The following is a 13984-nucleotide window of genomic DNA, read 5'->3' on the forward strand; positions in this document are numbered from 1 at the left end:
CGAGAAGTAACAAAACAATATTTGGTCAAAAGTGACATATAAAAAATAGATATAAAAAATATAAAGTTTGTAAAAAGAATGGTAGACAAGCTGTCAGTAACAATATTGAAGTTTCTTTACTATAATTAATTACCGCACAAGTGTCTAAAGGTTTTGTTTAAAGAAGATTTTAGAACGTTTTAACGTGTATTTCCGTACTAAGTTATCGTTCAAAATTAGGATAATTTATTTAATGTTATTTAAAAAATACATTTTACAATATTTACAATAAAAAAAAACCACAAAGAATGAACGAAGTTTGTGTAATACAAGTGTTTGTTTGTAAAATTGTTAATGCGCAAGTATTACTAATGTTATTTGCCGGTATCTTTATACCTACGATAAAATGAGAATCGTACGAGAAGATTAAACGACCCACATTTTGTTTCATAAACATCTCAATAGTATTGGTGCAATCAGGTATAGAAAATATGTATGCATAGTGTTAAAACAGCTCTATAAAATATATTTAAGTATACACATTTCAGTCCACAGACCGCCGACTCAGATTTAACCATGGCCATCCCCCTCGGAGCGGCCGCGCCTTCGTCACTGCAGATCCTTAACTGCTTGCAGTATCCTCTTGACGTGGCCGACCTTCGTGACTCCCAGGTCCCGCAGATCCCTCCTGGCCAGCGACAGAAGCTCGCGGCCCGTGACGTCATGCTTCACGAAAGCCTCCGCGTATTCACCCAGTTGAAGTGACTCCAACCAGGCCTGAACTTCCTTGACACCCCAGCCGCGTACTTGGGCCGGGGTGATGGTAGAGGTGGAGCCGCCTTCGGAGACACTGCGGCGTCCGCGGAGCCAGCGCCCGGCGCCGCTCTTCTTCGGAATCTATGGGTTTCGAGGGTATGAAAGACTTCGGCAAGGGTACTCGGGTGACAGTGGAATGTTTGGTTCGGGTGTAGAGGGCGCTACTTTCGCTAGAAATACAATCGGATGCCGTCTAATGATAGTCTACGGTATGCTTTACGGGTTTTCAAGAGTCTCTGAAGGGTGGAGGAAAATAAAATAGTAATGTGTTAGTGTTTTAGCAATAAAAGCTTTTTATGTGCGATATAAAAGAATATAACAGACATACAAATAGTGGTCCAAACATGTCAAGTTCAACTCAAAGAAATGTATTTCCCTTCCCGCTTTCTAACAGGTTCTACTCTTCGCACTATACAAATATTAGAGTTAATATAAACTCTTTCCCCCCCTTTCCCAGCTATTGTTACAACTACTACTAAGAATTATTAATAATAGGGACTACTAGTCTCCATTACTAGTAATGTACCATGTCGAGTCGGTTTGACCTTCACTTGATCCTCTCTAGAAACTCAAGTGGTTAATTCATTCAAATTGATGGGCTAACGGATCTGACGTCATACCTATCTATTAGAGCACGTGGGTGGGTATATTATAACAATATCATATGTTAACTAAATCTGTCATCTAGAGACTGCTAGGGACCTCCGTGACCCGAGATGTAGGAGTTATAATCTTTTTTTAATATCGAAGACTAAATTAAACGCGTAAATGTCAAAATTTCAAATAATATTCCTAACTGTAACGGGGTAGTGGTGCATTTGCGGTACCGATTTGTTGAATCTTATTTTTTATTTTACATTATTAGTTTCAATGTTTATTGTGGTGTTTCCACAACGTAGTTTTAAAAATACTTGTGTCTGTATTACTGTTTTTATTTTAAACATCAGTACGACGTACGGCTGCCACAAAATATATATATTATATAAAAATTGTCCCCAGGTATGGCACGACTTCTTAAGTTAGGTTAAGTTTACTTTAATTGTATTTTATTAGTTTTTAAGTAACTAAGAGGCTATTTTCTGTCGTCGATGCCGGGATCTCGAGGTCTCAACCTTCACCCCTCGATTCTCGAGTATCCTCGAGGTGCGTGCTCACCTCGTCGGCGTGCAGGTAGGCGTGTCCGTCGTGCAGATCGACGCGTGCGAGTTGCGCGCGCACGGCGGCCGCGGCGCCCGAGCCCACGCCGCTCCAGGTACCGCCCTCCACCAGCTCGTGGCAGCTCTCCACCTATTAATCAGTTCAGTTCATCTTAGACTGATTTGCAGGCCTTATAATTAAGACAACTTATTGTATACTTTTTGAAAGTGGAATGTATGTGACGTTCGCAGAATTTCTTGACATAAAAAGAAACAAAAGTATATTGGTACCAGGTGATTGTCTGTCACATAAAAATTTTTTTTCTTCTTCATCTTTCATATTTAATTAAATTATTATGAGTCTTTACATTATAAAAAAATATATACTAGAATTTATGTTTTGTATAGTATTTTTTCTTCGACAGAAAACCTATAGTACTGTTTGATGTTTTCTGTTAAAGTGGTTACTTTTTCAAATTATAATTCAAAGTTAAAACTATAGACTTGATTTTCCAAAGCTAATTATTGAGTTATTTCAGTATTGTACTAGGTGTTTTTTTTTTTACACATGGAAAGAACGAGTATGCGGTTTATCTGATGGTAAGTGATTACCGCCGCCCATGAGCACCCACAACACCAGTGGCATTGCAAGTACGTTGTCGGCCTTTTAAAATGGAATATAAGGTCTTTTCTTGAAGGTTTCAATATCGTATCGGTTCGGAAATACCATTGCTGGATTCTTGATGGGTGCACGAATGCTTACCAAGGTGGCCAGTAGTCTTCGCAGTTGCGGCGCCGGCAACAGTTTCCCGTCGGCGTCTTGCAATGCGTCCGCTTGTGCCGCCACCCGGCGCGCCACGCTTACACTGCTCGACACTCCGCCCGACACACTCCCCTCGCTTATACACGCCAGTTTCACCTGTGTAACACATGTATAAATCATCCGTCATACTCGTGTACGGGTGCTGCTTGTGGGTACTGGTCTGTTCGAGTTACGGCCACTTATTAGTATATTTCTTTTTAAGGAAATATGCTGATGGTCAGTTTTCTCCCTAATTTGAATTTAAAAATGAATCTGTTTATTTGTAAACAGGTACAAGCTCATTTGAATATATGATAATATTAATAAACAAATCCATATTGATTAGAAATTTAATCCCACTAATGCGGAAACTTTACCCGGCAACGAGCTTTGATTAACTTGGGACTAGATGGCGCTGTGTGAATTGCTCAGCTTTATTATTACTAAGAAACAAATCCATATTGATTCAAACTTCTTGCCCGGCAACGAGCTCTGCTTAGTTCGGAACTAGAGGGCGTTGCGTAAATTGTTGGATTATTATTATTATTAAACAAATGAACAGGTACTGACGTGTTTGACGAGCGTGTTGACGTCATCGAGCAGCGCTAGTAGCTGCGCGCTCTCTGCGGCGGCGAGCGGGCCGCGCGCCGCCCCCGCGCCCCCCGCCGCCCCCGCCCCCGCCGCCCCCGCCGCCCCCGCGGGGGTCGCGCCCGCCTGCGCGTGCGCCTTCAGCTGCTGCTTCTCATCCCACGTTCTGTGCGTATCCGTTTGTTGAATGACACTTAAACTTATGGTGCATAAGGTAGCCCTAGCTACAAGGGCCAGATAAAATATTCTTTCTAAACACAAAAAATATTTTATAATAATAATAATTTACTGCTTATTAATAAATATAAAATTGTAGTTCTATCTTCTATCTACAGGGGCCAGGGCCAGATATAAATTTAACAAATTAAGTTACGGCCAGCTGACGGGTTCCCTTTTTAAAAATTTTAATTCATAAGTATTATTGTTTGTAGCTCTGTAGGTGTTTTCTATGTATATTATGAATGTATTTACAAAAAAGTATGTGTCTATATCTACTAGTAATCTAGAACCCATGACATAAGCGCTGCTCAGCTTGGGACTAGATAATGCTGTGTTAATTGTCCAAGGACATTATTATATATAAATTTACCTCAAACTGGTCTCTAAAGCCCTTGATCTGCACAACATCTGGGCTCTATTCTTATGGATGATGCGGACACAGCCAGGAGGCTGGAGCCATGCCTCTCCATCTACTTGAACTGGCACACATTCTTCACCGAGGATGTTAATCTGAACGGCACGGCACTGGGCGATGCGATGTTTTTGAAGATTGATCAGTCTGGACGCCGCCATTTGAGCAGACCCAAATACAGCTACCACCTGTGAAAATAAAAATTTCAATCAACGTTGTTAACGAAATCCAATATATAAAATATTACAAATTTTTCATACAAACAATCATACTCATGAATACAAATGTGCGAGCAATCAAACCCGCAACGATCGGAAATAAAGCGGTGTGCAAAACAGCTAGACCATTAAGGGCGTCAAATAATTAAGTAATAACAATTTAACAACTAACCTCAAGAATTCTGTCATCGAACGAAGGAGCGAGAAATATATCATCAGCCCTGGTACCGCCCCAGAAGTTGGTGCCGCCCATGAACGACGGGATGTTGAGAACTACAATGCCTTGCAGCTCAGGTAATGGTATCCTTTGGCCGTCGCATTCCAGTTGCACTCGCTGTCCTAGATGTCTAGATAAAAATAATATTGTATTAACAAATTTCTCATGTACACGATATAAATAAGTTATGTCTAATTTTATGGCAAAACATTTTCAAATAAACATAGTCTGGCATATGTAATACACTGTGTTTCCCAACCTTTTCATGCCTCACCTTAGTCTTTCTAAAATTCTTATGCCTCCCCTATGTAGCATACATAACTTATAACATTAATTGAATTGTTGAAACAGTAAGTACATTTCAAAATATAAATGCAAAACAATCCCTCTTAACAATTAAACAGACCATCTAATAATTTACCTGTAAGTCCTGTTGACCCACTCCTTTGAACCGAGCACACCGTACCACATATAGTTTCTAGCCCTCGACCTGCACTTCTCAGGATGTTCTTCCCTCTTATTATGGAAATCGAGAGTTATTTTCGCATCGATACCAATACCAAAGTAGTTATTCATTACTGCTCTTTCATAAAATCCTTCAAGAAGCGTGTCATCTGGATCCATCAATGGACTGACTGCAGCACATAAGGCGTCGGCATTAGCAAGCAGACACTGGCTGATGAAACCCTGAGTGACGTGCGGCCAAGCTGGTAATTGGACTAGCGGATTGATTATTGGTAGTTTTCTGGCTTTTTCGCTGGCATCCGACTTTGAAGCTCCCATTGCTCCACCTTCTCCCCATATAGAGGATACTGATGTTGATAATCTGGATTTGTTGAAAATAAAAGCTTAAATTGTTATTTCTGACTCTATAAAAACTGTAATATATATACGATGTACAATATTAAATTATATTAAATAAGTAATAATAAACTCTTTATTGTGTACATAGAATAAACCTACCTACATAAATGCATACATATATACTACATATTGAAAGATATCAGAAAAAAAACAGAAAAGGTGAACTATGAAGAGAGATAATGAGATAGTATAGTCTATTTTTAAATGTTGCTTGTGTTTGAGCTGATCGAGTGAGCTGATGGAGAGTGGTAAGAGTTACAGGGGCGAATGGCTCAATCAAATGAAAAATCATTGAGGAAGAAAACGTGAATTCTTTTACTGGTAGGATCTCATTTCAGTTACACCATACATGATATAATAATGAGAGATTATACTTACTTGTCAGGTTCACCGGGCTTGAAAAGACTTCCACATGATATTCTTCTAGTCGCTGCTGGGGAACAACTTAAAAACTTTCCATATTCGGGGTCTGATCCTAACAGTTTTGGGTTATCCGACTGCCTCCTCTCTCTTGCTGTCGCTATGGTTGGCTCTGGTGAATACACACTTAAGGTATCTGTTCCTTGGTCGAACAAATCACTTAATACTGATGCCATACGACTTCCGTTCTTTAAACTTTTCTTATCGTCGCTATGCGACGGAGATGGAGGTTCAACTACGACACTAACCTGAGGGAACGATGGAATATCCTCTTTATCATCACTTTGGTTTTCAGTGTCATTGTGAAATGGTAAATTTTTCGGTGATCCTTTACTGAAAACAGTTTGACTATCCCTTGGTTCTTCCGCCGTCTTAGGTAAAAGGTGTTTTAAACTGCCATCATCAGCAACACGTTTTTTCAGACTCTTTTTGAGTTGTTTCCTAAACGATTTTCTAGCAATATCGTTGCCTTCTTCGAAGTGCGCTAAGCTACAGTACTTAATTTTTTCTTCTACTTTCGTTGCGTTTTCGATGTAGAATACCCTATTTTCGAATCCGAATTTTTCCACTTCTCCCTCTTTGGGCGTCTTCATTTTCGATATGTATTTCGTTTTGTCATTCTTTTCCAGACTGGGGTTTCTACTATCCATGGCTATGTCTGATACCGTATCTGAAGTGAACAGGGTCGTATCATCGGTGTACGTTTCATTGTCACCATTCTTTCCCATCATAGCCATTAGTACGTCTTGTCCGAGCATTGAACTAATGTCGTCCATTATTGATTCACCATGTATCGTTTCCGAATTCATATAAGTGTCTGAAACTTCGGGGGAGTCAATATGGCCTATCGCAGCGGCTTCCTCTAACTCTTCCGGTTTGACATCGATGATTTCCGATATTAAACTAAAATCGTCACTAAGGTTGGACCCGTCTGAACTAATGGCGTCTATCTCCAAATCTACACTAGAAAGCTTTCGTTCCGGAGTACACTCTCCGCTAATCGGTGTGTCTCTTACGCTCATCTCATGGAAATGTACATCGTCCGTGTAAGGTTTATCGATGTCTATTATAGTCAATTGGTCCGATTCATAAGTTTCTCCCTGTATTATCGAATCTCGCTTATCGCTATCATCTGAGACAACTAGGTTAGGTATGGTAAGACTACTACTATTATAATTGCCGCACTCAACGTCGGGCCTGAAGAGGTTTCTGCAAGAGCTAGTATCACAGGAGGAGAGATTGGAGAGCGAAAGCCTGTCCTGGGGCGAAGCGGAACTGGTTTTGCTGCGCTCGGGCTTGTCGACCTCCAAATTGAATCGTTCAGGTGGGTTGGAGTTTATTAATTTAGCTATGTCTTCATCTACATCTGGAATGCTGCAATTAAATTATTAATTTCAATAAGTATACGAAGTACAGTTCCCGTTTAAGAAATTTCTGCGGATGGTACCGAGAGAATTAAGTATTAAGGTCTAGAAGATTCAACATTGATTTCTTACTTGTCTGGGTGCATGGAGGTAGCTGAAACGGCGGAGGCTGCAGAGGATCGGCGGCTGTCAGCAAACGCTCGCGGCACGGGCAGCGCGGACAGTTCCACCGCGGGCGCCGCCGCCCTCGCCCCCGCCGCCGCCGCCCCCGCCGTCCCCGCGGCCGCTTCTAGCTCCGCGTCCGCGCCCGTGCTCGTGTCCGCTCCGCTCGTGCATGTGTCCAGCGACTCCACCTCCTGGTTTGTTACCGTTTCAATGGCTTGTCGTAAAATCTTTGTCTCTCAGCTTACTGTCTATACGTTGAATAGTTTATTTCGTTATATTTTATGGGCAATATTTGTATTATATACATTACTATATTGTACAATTATGTAGCTATTAAACTGTAGTTTAAATAGCGTATATTTTTTGTAGATTATGTGAAATATTATTTTTTATATGTATACATGTATGACGTCTACGATCTCTCATTATTTTCGTTTAATAAAACATTCAGATTTGTGCGTTATGTTTAAGATTCTCACAGGACTTAATGCACTCATAATATAATTTGGATCTATTTACCTAATTAGCATATAATTAAAAATATCGTGACAAATGTAAAAGTGGTCTATCCTAAAAATTGATGTCCACCTGCGGGAGGAGATGGTAACAGCTGCTTCGCACCTAAAGTGCAGTGCGAGGTTTCGCAGAAAGGAGCGTAGGGAGCGCCCACTTGCGGGTGATGGCTGCTCACCTGCGAGTGGTGACTGCTCACCGGTAAGTGGTGACTGCTCACCTACGAGTGGTGATTGCTCAACTGCAAGTGGTGACTGCTGACCTACGAGCGGTGACTGCTCAACTGCAAGTGGTGACTGCTCACCTGCAAGTGGTGACTGCTCACCTACGAGTGGTGACTGCTCAACTGCAAGTGGTGACTGCTCACCTGCAAGTGGTGACTGCTCACCTACGAGTGGTGACTGCTCAACTGCAAGTGGTGACTGCTCACCTGCGGGTAGAGGAGCGCGAGTGTGCGCAGCAGGGAGCGTAGGGCGCGGCGCACGCTATCGGCGCGGCCAGCCAGTGCGCATCCGCGTACCGCCCAGTTCAGCTGTTCCTGTTAGGCCACAACTATATATTACTACGACATACTAACTAACCATATATATAAACTAGGGTAGACTTATCTAGGCATGAAATACGATACGATCTGTTAAATTCTAATAGTAAAAAGAATAAAAAGGCAATACTTTCTATAAATCAGTCAATTAATTAGGATAATTGTATCGCGTATAAATTTTAACACCTATTTCTGATCAGGTAAACAGATTAGTAATAATAACAGATAATAGAATATTAATTCTTTTCCATTATTAAAATTGTGTTTTTGTTGCAATTGTGTTTTGTTTTTAAGAACCGCATCGAACGTGGTAACTTCAATAAAATATATATAGTTATAATTAACTATTGGGTGGTTTTCATAGCATAAAAACACTAATTCGTAACCCAACATTTTGGTCCTTTGAGCCGGATTTGTAACAGCGGCCTATGGTTCCTAAACAAATAATATGTGACGGCAGTAAGTGGAAAATCTCAATTTTGGAAGCTATATTTATAAAGTATTAATCGTCGTAATTATTAATACAGCAACTTAGTCATGAGTGTCCTTACTTTTTCAGTCTTTTCAATACTGCCTTTCTCAGCAACAGGCTGCACTTCGGGTTCACTGTCGCTCGTCTCCAGTGGCTCCCAAGACCTATTGAAGAAGAATTAGTTTTTTTTGTTATTAAAAGGGTTTGATCGGATATATGACAAAATAGAAAAATAGTTTATTAATAAAATCTTATTCAATATTGATAATAATTACTTTACCGATAACTTTATTCGGTTCATTTTTGGGTACTCACTTGCAGGTGGCGTGGTCGTACGTGAGGTGCACGCCTGCATGCAGCAGCAGCGATAACCAATTTGCTCGCGTGTGTCCTCTGAGGTGGGTACTCACTTACAGGTGGCGTAATCGTGCGAGGCCCGCACCGCCAACAGTAATCACTTGTGGATGGCGTGGTCGTGCGCGGCCCGTGTCGCCAGCAGTACTCACTTGCAGGTGGCGTGGTCGTGCGCGGCCCGTGTCGCCAGCAGTACTCACTTGCAGGTGGCGTGGTCGTGCGCGGCCCGTGTCGCCAGCAGTACTCACTTGCAGGTGGCGTGGTCGTGCGCGACCCGTGTCGCCAGCAGTACTCACTTGCAGGTGGCGTGGTCGTGCGCGACCCGTGTCGCCAGCAGTACTCACTTGCAGGTGGCGTGGTCGTGCGCGACCCGTGTCGCCAGCAGTACTCACTTGCAGGTGGCGTGGTCGTGCGCGACCCGTGTCGCCAGCAGTACTCACTTGCAGGTGGCGTGGTCGTGCGCGAGGTGAGCACGTGCGTGCAGCAGCAGCGAGAGTGCGCGGCGTAGCCTGTGCGCGGCCCGCGCTGCGCCGCCGCCGGCCCGCTCGCCCGCCGCCGCCAGCTGCGCGCAGCCCGCACGCAGCGACGACGACGCCGCGCAGCTAACCTCGCCCGCCTTGCATGTACATATCACACGTCTATTGCAGTACAGTTCGATACCCCAAAAGAGCAGAAAGCATTATATGTTTCTGCCAACGAGCAGGTAGCTTTATGCAGTTACGGCTAATAAACTAGTTGGACCAGACAATTATTTGTCCAGAGCGATCCGAGTTGGAAGGACGCTTTGGCGCCTCAGGTCGCCGCAAGGGCCTGACCTGGGAAGTGACCGCGGGGCAGTCGCATCTTCCCGAAAAGCCTGAGAAGGCCTTACTCATGTATCATTAGCAAAACTGTCACACCAGCATTGTGGGCATAAAACACAATCCCTATATACATAACCGTTCAAATATCCATTAATCTTCTTCTACGCGTCAAGTTCTTTCACATTCTACACTACACACCTGCATGATGTCCTGCAAGTTCTTCAATAGCGTGCTCTCCTCTAAGACATCGGGCGGCGCTGGTGGTGGAGGTGGCGGTGCAGTCAGCGCTCTCTCGAAGGTCATTATGGACCACCTGATGTTTACCATTTGCATTACATATGGTTAATTCTTTAACTGTATTTTAAAGTGAAAATTGTTATAGCAAAGGGAACAAACTATATTGTGACACAAGTGATGGTAAGTGTGTGTAACATCAGGGGAATTGCAAGTGCATTGCTGGTGCGCAGCTGATAACAATTCCTTACATCACTCTATTAACAGTTCACAGTCCAGTGAAGAGTCCATTTGAACTATTTCTTAACAAGCAAATTGTTTGCAAAACAGATGTGGTCAGATATGCAGAATTCACTAAGTTTTTGCCAAAGGACCACTATCATGTTCCACATGATCAACTAAATGGGAACAATTTTAGGATTTATAATGTCAGCTTTTATAATAATAATTCTTCATTGCGCAGAGCAAAAATACAGTTTATATTAATATGTAGGTACTACAAAAAGCAGCAATGTATTACATACAAACTATAATAACACTCACCTATCAAGCATTTTGGTGGACGCACGTTCATAGCGCTCGAGCAGCTGTTGGAGATTGGCTGCATCATCACACGAAGCACCCCAGCCTAGAACCCTTGCAAGATCGTTCCCAGTCCCCAGAGGCAGCACAGCTGTTTGTACTTGACGCTGTAAAATATAACAATCATACATATAATGCAACAAAATAATCAGACATACATAAATCGCTACAGTTAGATCTATTTTTTATCTTCAATGTACAGCAATTCGTTGAACTATGATTTGATAGCAATTTGAAACTGGAGAATGACTGTTTTTTTTATATTTCTAGGCGGATGCTACTCCTCAACCGACCCTCGAACCGCAACCGACTTCTCTTATGCTACATAACACACTTTCTTAACCCTCTTAGAAGTTTTGGGTCGGGAGGAAATTGGTCACCGATACCTAGTTTGCGGGCCATTAAGATGTAGAGAACTGACCAGACTTGCGTCTGGTAAAGGTGTAACAATAGTAAAAATATTGGGTGAAGTGATATTAATATAATAAACCTACATATACATATATACAAATATAGATACATACAATAGTAATACAACTATGATGAAATCTTACAAACACAGTGGATTTTAATACCTAATTTGTAACTGCAGCGATTTTTATCTTCTAATATTAGAAGATAAAAATGGCTGCAGTTTCAAATTAGGTAATAAAGAATTCGGATAAAATATACTTACATGCATATCCAACTTATCAACTTCCTGAAGCACCCAACCGACGGAGCCGTCTCCAGAGCATACAAGTACCCTGAGTGGCGCGAAGTGTCTGAACAATCGCAGGCCAAGTCTTGGTCCTGCGCCGCTTAGCTCGAACACTTGCGCTGGATTAAGCAGCTGCTTGAAGCGCCGGAGAAATTTCACTCCTTGGTTGTCACCTTAAAGTAAACCTTGATTTAAAACTTCTTCTTCAATTCCTCAAAAACTCCCTTATCAAATTATGTAATTGTTAAAAAATATTATAAGCTCACAGCAATCTCTCCTGATTGTATTGCATCGTGAAAGGTAGCATACATAAAGTTAACTATTGAGAACATACGGTTATGGAGCTAAAAGTGTTTTGAATATTATACTGTATTTAACCGATATTCTAGTGAGACATGAGATCTGGTAGTAACTTTGGGAAGAAAACGGATACATCAATTAGATAGACAGGGATGCTTCCGTTATCTTCGGCCTCGACATGGCATGTTAGAAGATTTATCAATAACTTATCTATTTTAAGAACAAATAAAGTTCGGTAACACGTTTCCTTTAAAATGAAAATTGATAGTACAGTATCCAACATATCAGAAGAAAGACAGCGTCTAAGGACGCTCGTATAGTACTCGTACCAGGAGTAATCTGACATTGAGGGTGAGGCAAGTGGTGTCAAGTTTCAAGGCGTTTGTGACCCGGGTCTCTACTAACATACTGCCCATCTTCATGTACCTTAAATGTATAGAGGACTACTGGCCGAAGGAGGTGCTGTACTCGCGATACCATGGCAGAATGACGTCGTTAGTGTGATTTACATTATTATTTTATATGTATGTTAGCCTATAAATTATAATATAGCCTGATAAGAATAAATCTATGTATTGATACGTTAAGTAAAAAAGGGGTACAGTTTTGTATACCTTTTTAAGAAAATTGCGTGAACAGAGGATAACGGATGAGTATTATTTAAAGTAAACTATAAGCAAATTTTTTCATGCTCCTGGAAGGAATATGAAATTTCGCATGCTTATAGTTAAAAAATCATTACACACACTACCATTATTTGACAAACACTATAATATATATATATACTCATTTGTTTATTTGTTATTGCTGCTTAAAATTTTTTATGTATTTTTTATTAAGGTCCAATTTCTAGTAAATATAAATATGAAAATACTTTGCTTCTTACCTGAACGAGAATTAACAAAGACAATAAGCGGCGAAGCGTTTGCTGGTCTATCAGGTACCCAGGCGTCATCAGGGCCGACGGAGTGCAGTCTTGTTGGTGGTACAACGGAGGCGCGCGCCGGGCCAAGCAAACACGCTGCCCGCCAGTTGGGCTTGCAGGCAGCGTGTACGCATTTGCGACACCACACGCATCTGAAGTCTTGGAGCCTAGACAAGCATAAAGTACATATCTCAGGGGTGAAGGTATTAATACTGGAGACTATTGCACCATTGCTAGGAATATACAAGGTCGATCTCCATGTGTGGAAACCCTTGTGGTTAATTCCGAACGAATTTGTCACGAAAGGCAGATTAATCTGACTTCATCCTTTTTTTTATTCTTAGCTCACTTCCGCTCTGCTTTTCTATATATTAACAGTAATGTAACGTATATACTAACATGCGCAAAAAAACTATCGTTTACTTCATATACTTTTTTACAATACTGCATAATAAAACAGTCGTATTTGTTAAAACCAAAGGTACATTTTGTATAAAGTTTTCTATAATGTTTGCGTAGGTTGAAGTCTGGATACATTTAGCACACTTAACGCTTTAAGGGTTTAGGTATGGCGGTGAAATTACTGCATAGGGAGGCGTAATAACTTTGTCCTCAGGAATGCATGAGATATCAGGAAGATATAGCGCGTATTATAGATATAGGAGCATGGGTCGTCACAATATGTTTTCAATATTGCCTTTCATTTACATAAAATGTACTTTCCATCAAGAGGGTCTAAAAATTGTTCCCATTTTAGTTAGAACATATAAATCATATTTTCAAATTGTAACTAGATAGAGCAAATTAAAAGTAATTGGTGCTTGAACCAATTTCATGTCGTTTTATTCTTCTTATTTTACACTAGACTGCGCGTCGTCTAGAGCCGTTTATGTTCTTGAGACGGCAAGCGACTGGAACAAAAGTTCTCAACACTTTTGTTATCCACTTGTGTGCTTCCCGCCAAAACTTGGCAGTTTAAAAGTAACAGTGCAATATAAAACCTATTTACTTATACGTATAGGTTTCATTGAGTTATTAATTGAATTTAATAGTCAGTATATTTTTGTTTTAATAACATCATTCAGGTGGACCAGTAGTTTATTTGAACAAAAGACTGTCTGCGATGTGTTGTAATAAAATTTTATTTGCTACTTGCAAATATAAGTATTACACATCCTTACCCATTTCGCTGGTGGGTGACGAACTGTCTCTTTACTTAAGAGGAAACATTTGGCCCTGTACCTATACTAAACAGAATTTTAATAATGTTCTAATAATAGACACAACTAAATTGGTGAATTGTAAATACATATATCTACATTGGTCAATTAATAATATACAATATAGGTACAAACAACGT

General features: G+C 41.0%; 1 protein-coding gene across 1 annotated transcript in view; it reads right to left on the reverse strand.

Annotated features, from left to right (window-relative positions):
* Positions 1-342: 342 nt before the first annotated feature.
* The window catches only part of LOC131844283 (diacylglycerol kinase eta), a 181949-nt gene continuing 168307 nt past the window's right edge, over positions 343-13984 (reverse strand). Inside the window, exons 7-22 of the mRNA XM_059193119.1 lie at positions 12586-12791; positions 11376-11572; positions 10661-10806; positions 10082-10196; positions 9521-9696; positions 8806-8890; positions 8144-8251; positions 7168-7391; positions 5630-7045; positions 4809-5213; positions 4343-4517; positions 3911-4140; positions 3304-3487; positions 2695-2850; positions 1951-2082; positions 343-876 (exon numbers count right to left, since the gene is read on the reverse strand). Of these exons, the coding sequence (XP_059049102.1) occupies positions 589-876; positions 1951-2082; positions 2695-2850; positions 3304-3487; positions 3911-4140; positions 4343-4517; positions 4809-5213; positions 5630-7045; positions 7168-7391; positions 8144-8251; positions 8806-8890; positions 9521-9696; positions 10082-10196; positions 10661-10806; positions 11376-11572; positions 12586-12791 (4243 nt within the window). The 3' untranslated portion in view covers positions 343-588. The remainder of the gene's footprint in view (positions 877-1950; positions 2083-2694; positions 2851-3303; positions 3488-3910; positions 4141-4342; positions 4518-4808; positions 5214-5629; positions 7046-7167; positions 7392-8143; positions 8252-8805; positions 8891-9520; positions 9697-10081; positions 10197-10660; positions 10807-11375; positions 11573-12585; positions 12792-13984) is intronic.

This window comes from Achroia grisella, unplaced genomic scaffold, assembly GCF_030625045.1.
Source record: "Achroia grisella isolate CSIRO2021 unplaced genomic scaffold, CSIRO_AGI_Agris_v1 utg402, whole genome shotgun sequence".
Taxonomy (NCBI): Eukaryota; Metazoa; Arthropoda; class Insecta; order Lepidoptera; family Pyralidae; genus Achroia; species Achroia grisella.